The following is a 7,737-nucleotide window of genomic DNA, read 5'->3' as shown; positions in this document are numbered from 1 at the left end:
AATTTAATATTTTATTACCCATCGATTCGGCTAAAACATAAGTTTGATTCCAGCGAATTTAAATGAAAACAAAGTGCCCGAAATGCAGAAAAGAATCCAAACTAAGACTGCAGCACTTGCGCAATTCTTCATTTTCCGTTCTCCAGTCTCTGCAGGTGAGACCACAAATTTCGCTGATTTGTTCTTTCTTTCCGGTCATATAAAAACCCCTACCGGTGGCGAAACTCTAGTCAAAATTCAGTGAGCCATGTGGGGACAACGACTGCTGCCGACACTGCTGGTCCTGGGCTGCCTATGGGTCGCCATGGCGGTTTCGGTTTCGGCCAACGAGAACGAGGAGTTCGAGGATGCCGTTCCCGAGACGGAGTTCGACTACGAAGAGCGCCGCGGTCGTAATATTCCGTCCCAGGCCTACGCTGCCCCGATTGTCTACAACTCGCAGGCCAGCTATTCGGCGCCCAAGGCCCAGGGATACTCGGCACCCGCGGCTCCGTCGTATTCAGCGCCTGCTCCTGCTGCTCCAGCCTATTCAGCGCCAAAGGCTTCATCGTATTCCGCGCCTGCAGCTTCAAGCTATTCCGCCCCAGCTGCTCCATCATATTCAGCGCCTGCAGCACCGAGCTATTCTGCCCCAGCTGCTCCATCATATTCAGCGCCTGCAGCTCCAAGCTATTCCGCCCCAGCTGCTCCATCATATTCAGCGCCTGCAGCTCCAAGCTATTCCGCCCCAGCTGCTCCAAGCTATTCTGTCCCAGCTGCTCCATCGTATTCAGCACCTGCAGCTCCCTCATATTCAGCGCCTGCAGCTCCAAGCTATTCTGCCCCAGCTGCTCCAAGCTATTCAGCACCTGCAGCTCCAAGCTATTCCGCACCAGCTGCTCCATCATATTCAGCGCCTGCAGCTCCAAGCTATTCCGCCCCAGCTGCTCCATCATACTCAGCGCCTGCAGCTCCAAGCTATTCCGCCCCAGCTGCTCCATCATATTCGGCGCCTGCAGCTCCAAGCTATTCCGCCCCAGCTGCTCCAAGCTATTCTGCCCCAGCTGCTCCATCGTATTCAGCACCTGCAGCTCCATCATACTCAGCGCCTGCTGCACCATCTTATTCGGCTCCTGCTGCCCCATCATATTCAGCACCCTCATCATCATCTTATTCAGCCCCTGCCGCTCCATCCTACTCTGCACCTGCGGCTCCCTCATACTCAGCTCCTGCTGCACCATCATACTCAGCACCCGCATCATCCAGCTATTCAGCACCAAAGGCTCAGTCCTACTCTGCTCCTGCAGCTCCCTCATATTCAGCACCCGCATCACCATCCTATTCAGCACCCGCAGCTCCATCATATTCAGCACCTGCTGCTCCTAGCTATTCTGCACCCGCTGCTCCTAGCTATTCAGCACCCGCTGCTCCCTCGTATTCAGCACCCGCTGCTCCATCGTACTCCGCACCCGCTTCCTCTGGATACTCAGCATCGCGAGCATATTCAGCGCCAGCTGCGGCACCAGCATCCTCTGGATATTCAGCACCAAAGGCTTCTCCTGCTTCCGCCTCCGGATATTCTGCGCCGGCATCTTCTTCTGCTTCCAGCTATGCAGCACCTGCCAAGGAATCCAGCGGATACTCAGCGCCCGCTGCTGCTTCGAAATCCTCCGGCTATGCCCGCACGTACATGGATGAGCTCGTTGGAATGGCCAGGACGGCTGGCGGCTATGGACCACCGGCTCCGGCTCCAGCTCCTGCATCCTATGGCGGCGCCTCAATTCCCTCGCCGCCGTGCCCCAGAAATTATGTGTTCGGTTGCCAGAGTGTTTTTACGCCAGCTCCTTGCAGCCAAGGATATTCCGGCTACTGAACCCACCACTCTCACTCCCAGCTGTGACCCGATCTTCTGCTTAATAAAAGAAAAACTAAACATAAAAATTATTCCTGTACAAAATGGTGTTTTTAAATACATACACAGGGTTTTTGTAGCTTTCTTTCCTGGTTAAATATAATTTAGGAAAAGAAAAGCAGCTCCAGACGAGCCGATCTACTGTCTCTGCTAATTGTTACACAATAAATTTGTGACAAATATTACCTACAAGGGTTCCCCGACAAAATTATCCATTTAGGTAATATTTTAAAATTATTACATGTTTGAATTTGTCAATGTTTTTTTATTACAAAAATTTGGAAATATATAAAATTATAATAAATATTAAATGCACTCTTAAGAATATTTTTTTATATTTAAGAAAAATCGCCAAAACTAAGAAAATCATTCTAAATGTAAAACAAAAGTACCTATAATACAAAAAAAGTATAACTCAAATATTTTATAAAATATTAAAAAATTGCTAAAATCCTTTTTGATCATTTTTGGGAAAAACTCAAAATTTAAAAAATCTATACCTCCGCCGAAAATTCATTAAATTCAATTAAATTTAAAAAAAACCATGTTAAGCAAGTGAGAGACTCTCTGTAAGAGTGTCAGGGTCCAAGAGAAGAGCGGCCCACGATAAAAAATCCAACAGAAACCAAACCAAGAGCGAAAAGCTAGTCTTTAAGTCCACTCTTTTATGCTTGTATGACACTGGAATTTCAAATTGAAATAGTCTTTAAGTCCACTCTTTTATGCTTGTATGACACTGGAATTTCAAATTGATTTATTTACTATATAATTATTATAAATTGAATTATTATTAGTTAATGAATAACTCATTAATTATTATTTATTTTTGTAATTAGTTAATTTTGTTCGATTTGTGTTTAAATCTTTTTTTTTAATGCGCTTTTATGGGGTTCTATTTTTATACCCTTGCAGGGTATTATAATTTCAGTCAGAAGTTTGCAACGCAGTGAAGGAGACCTTTCCGACCCCATTAAGTATATATATTCTTGATCAGCATCAACAGCCGAGTCGATCTAACCATGTCCGTCTGTCCGTCCGTCTGTCCGTTTCTACGCAAACTAGTCCCTCAGTTTTAAAGCTATCTGAATGAAACTTTGCATAGAGTCTCTTATGTGCTCTCACTGCTATATATGTCGGAACGGGCCGGATCGGACGACTATATCATATAGCTGTCATACAAATGTTCGATAAATTTTTAGAAAACAAATTATAACTTTGCTGTTTTCCAACATTTTTGCACCATTTTTTAGATATGGTCATTTTATATTATTTCAGAATTTTGGTAAAAATTTTATGAAAATCGGACGACTATATGATATAGCTGCCATTGGAACGATCGGGAAATTATTAGGAAAAAATTATTGCTTCGTTGTTTTTCAACGTATTTATATCTACTTTGAGATATAAGTTTTTTTTTATTATTCTAGAATTTTGGTATAAATTTTATAAAAATCGGACAACTATATCATATAGCTGCCATAGAAGCGATCGGTAAATGTATAAAATATGTAAAGCTGGGAATGTAAAACTGTAACTGTCAACTGTAAGCATAATAAGTATAGGTAAAATGAAATGAAACTCTGTTTTGTGAGTGTTGTCAGTATTATAATCTATGTATAATATAAACATCAAAACCATTCTGCAACGGCATGCCAAAGTTAGCTTCCTTTCTTGTTAATTTTAAAATAATGAAGAAGTTTTTTAATATAAAAAATCCGATTTTATAATACAAAATAATATTTTTCTAAGTCAAGGAATCATTTCCGACTCCATAAACCATATATATTCTTGATCAGCATTAACATGCGAATCTTTCTAGACACGTCCGGAAGAAATCGATTTTTTGGCCATTTTTGCGAAATTTGATAAGGGGTAAGTAACATCATTAAAATTAGCAAAAATTTATATTTGGTATGCAGTTTTTTAAATTAATAAAAACTAACACAAAACTGCTTTCCGAATCGAAATTAATGCATTTTTGGCTTAGTTATGATATATTTTAATTGTTACCTGCAAGGGTATACAAACTTTGGCTGGCCAAAGTTAGCTTTATTTCTTGTTTAGGTTTGCTTTAAATATTTTAAAAAATTCTTTAAAAATTTTTTTATTTGTGTAATATTTTTGTTTGTTTGTTTATTTGATATTCTATATTTTCTTTATTGATTTGTATTGTTATTATTATTATTTTTTTTTTTCTAAAAATAAACTTATTTTGTTTTAAGGTTTTTTTTCGAATAAAGTCTCCTTTTGATAACTCCAAATTTAATTAGTTATTTTATTTATAAGTTATTCGTTAGTTATTTTATTTATTTTATTTATATTATTTATAAATTAATTATTATATGAAATGTATATATTTTATATATTATTATATTAAAATTTTTGATTTAATTAATTTAATTAACAGTCCACCACACCTTGATTTAAAAAATAAAACAATCTTCTGGTTTTCTTAGAATTTATTCGCAAATTGTTCTCTTATGTTTGCTTCGCTAATGAATTATCACACTAAAAGCAACTCATAATAAATATGTACGTAATATCTATGCTCTGTATATTTAGTTCATATGTCGTTTTGTTACTTGTTACTCGCTCACATCGTGGCCTGTTATTTTCTCTGCGTTGCGGTCTTTATATATTCCATTAAAAAGCACTTATGTATCCTTAACTTCTACCCTACATGTATATACTAAATATATATATATATATATATATTATATTGTATATATATCTCTATGAAGTGAAATCATTTTTGGAACATTGAAAACAAAAACAAAAGTGGAGGCATTGGAACTTCCAACTTTAGTAACTACAAATCAAGTTTTTATATAGTTATAAATATGTATATAGTATGTATATGTATGTATGTATGTATGTATGTGAGTGTATGTGCTAGAGAGACTGGTCCATAGATTAAGAGGTATTATTCAGTTGGCAAATCATAACCTAAACCATTCGCATGTTTTACATTCTGTTTCCCCATTTATATTTCAATTAAAATCGAGTAAAGAGTTAAGAGTTTTACATTTTATTTATTACTTTCAACATTATTTAAGAATATTTAAGGCCAGCCGACTGATCATTCTAAGCTTTAATATATGCTTTATCCATAAATCTAGAACATAGGAAGGAAATAATAATAATAATGGATATCAGCGCACATTAATTTCATAAATCCATTTTGGCCAAAAAACAAAAAAAAGAGAGCACTCCAAGGCCGCAACCGAAACAAAAACTTGACGATCGAATGGGTTCAAGCCGGAGTCGTTGAACGAGTGCGACATTGGCCAAAAAAAAGCCCAGACCCATCTATGAGACGGAGAGCGTATAGCTTCGCGTCGGTCCACAAATTTGGCATTCGAAGCGAGAAGCGAGCGGACCGGAATGCAGTCAACGGAACAGTTTCGAGTGTGAGTTGCTGATCGTTTTGTGCTTTCAATAAATTTGACCCCCAAAAGAAGCAGCGTATAAACAAAACAAAAGCCAGCGGGCCTAACCCTGGGCTAGGTCAACCCACAGACAAATTTTCGTGATGATGATGATCTCACAGAGCCATCAGAGTGTTGATTCAGCAATCGTTATCGATAACCGGGGAATGGGGTCTTGGAGAAAACTCAAGGCCAAGACAAGTGGCTTAAAATCAAAACCTAAAACCATTTCAAATATAAAATATAAAAATAAAAGAATGACAAAAAGTAAGAAATCAAATAGAAATCAAATAAATAGTAGGATCGATAAATAAATTATCGACTTACGATGGCCAGAAATTCAACTATAGAAATTAGAACAGAAATCCAACCTATAGCATAGGCGACACAAATCCATATTGACGATAGGAAATCACAAGTCAGAGACAACAATTTTCAAACTTAAGAACTGAAAAGAAAGCGATAACTAAATCCCAATTGATAGCAAGATAACAATTGAATATATCCATAAACCAAAGAAAGCTAAAAATCCTTAAACTTTAAAGATTAAGAACCCAAGAACTTGCATTAACTTTCCTAAATCGAAACCAAACAATAACCAATCGATAGCACATAGCAAATATATCGAAACATATTGGCGATGGGAAATCAAACTTGTTAAAAACTAAAACAAATAAAAAAAAACAAATAAATGTTGTACTTTTTTTTTTGTATAATTTATTGTTGCCTTTGTTGTATAGCTTTTTCTTTTTTTGTTGGTTTGAATGCTTAATAGTTTCGGTCTGCGGGGCAGATCACCATACATGTACATATATTGGTTTATCTATATAATATGCATGTAAATGTAGGAATATTAACTAAAATGGAAATACAATATGCGTGTAATGTTTCGCTAAAACTTGTAAATAATTCTTCTAGTTACAAAGAAAAAAAAACACATACATATATAATAATAACTACAAAGTACTCGATAATAATAGAAATAGAAACTTAGGTATATAATTAAACAAAATGTTTGTGTGTTAATTGGAAACAGTAAATGGTAGGTAGGTTTATCGATACAGAACACTCTCGCCGCTTTGCTTCGGGTCTTTGACCTACCCGCCCCAATTTTTTAATGCTCTTCTCGCCGCAATCTTTGAGGGAACAGAGTTTGGAACAAACGAGAAAACAATAGCGAGAAACGTGTAAAAACGTGAAACGAAAACGAAAGCTTAGGCGAGGCGAGGCAGCGCGCGACTTGTAGAAAATGCGCAAAAATACAATAACAAAAAATTGAAGAGAAACAAAAAAACATATTTTCATATCTGTTAAGACATATATATATATATATATATATATATATATATATATATATATATATATATATATATATGTGTGTGTCTGTGTATATAGTTGTATGCAAGTATATAAAATCAATGAAAGCCAAAAAGCGAGCGAAAGTTGCACGCACGCGCATTGGGGAGAAGATTCTCTCTCCCTCTTTCTTTCTCCCGAAGAAAGTGCAGCTCTCGCAGTGCGCTGGCTTCTTCTACACAATTAGTTTTTGTTTTCTTCTGTTTTGTTTTGTTTCTTTTCGCTTTGTTTGGTTGTTGTTGTTGGGTTTTCCCCTTATTAATACTAAAAAATGTTTGCTTTTTACACATACATTGATCATAATAATATCCACGAGTTCTTTTTTTTTTGTTTTTGCTTTCTAAATTGTAACTTTTTGTTGTTTCTTTTCATTTTTTTTGTGTTAATTTTTTTAGCCAAAAAAAATGTATTACTTAAACTTAAAATTCTATCACAGCCATAACTTTTTTTGTTTTTCGAAGAAAAAATGTTTGTTTTTTTGTGTGTGTTATTTTTGTTGGTTTTTGCTTAAATTGTTTCTTATTAATTAACTAATTATTACTTTTATTGTAATTGGTTAATTTTGCCCGATTTCTGTTTAAATCTTTTTTCAATGCACTTTTGTTGGTTTTTTTCTTTTTGAGGCTTGCTTTCAATATTTTAAAAAATTCTAATTGCACTTTTTTTGTATAATATTTTTTGTTTGTTTTGTTGCTATTTTTATTTTTTTAAATAAAATATAATTTGCTTGAAGGTATTTTTTTTCGTGTGTTTCTTGTGCTTGAGTTTTAAATATTGATTTTTAAAGGGGTTACGCAATAATTCAAAGGAACTTATTAAAAATATGTAAACCAATAAGGTATTATTTTTTAATATAAGGTAAGATTTGAATTTAAAATTTGTATATACTTGAGAACAATATCTTTTTCAAAGTTGAATATTGTTTTTAAACACAAAATTAGTTTAATAATTCTTTTATTTTTTATAGCGCAACCTCTCTTAGGTGAATTTTTTAAAAGCAAATTTTTAATAAATGAAACCTTGTATTAAAAAGTTGCATCTTTTGTCAGTTTTCGTTCTCTT

At 35.4% G+C, this 7,737-nt stretch overlaps 1 protein-coding gene across 1 annotated transcript; it reads left to right on the top strand.

Annotated features, from left to right (window-relative positions):
• The first annotated feature begins 240 nt into the window (after window positions 1-240).
• On the top strand, window positions 241-1,936 carry Vml (Vitelline membrane-like). Its single transcript, XM_017166187.3, has one exon. It carries the CDS (start codon window positions 248-250, stop codon window positions 1,850-1,852), a length of 1,605 nt encoding a protein of 534 aa, XP_017021676.2. The 5' UTR covers window positions 241-247; the 3' UTR covers window positions 1,853-1,936.
• The last annotated feature ends 5,801 nt before the right edge of the window (window positions 1,937-7,737 follow it).

Source organism: Drosophila kikkawai, chromosome X (genome assembly GCF_030179895.1).
Source record: "Drosophila kikkawai strain 14028-0561.14 chromosome X, DkikHiC1v2, whole genome shotgun sequence".
NCBI lineage: Eukaryota > Metazoa > Arthropoda > Insecta > Diptera > Drosophilidae > Drosophila > Drosophila kikkawai.
This window is presented reverse-complemented; position numbering and strand designations above follow the sequence as displayed.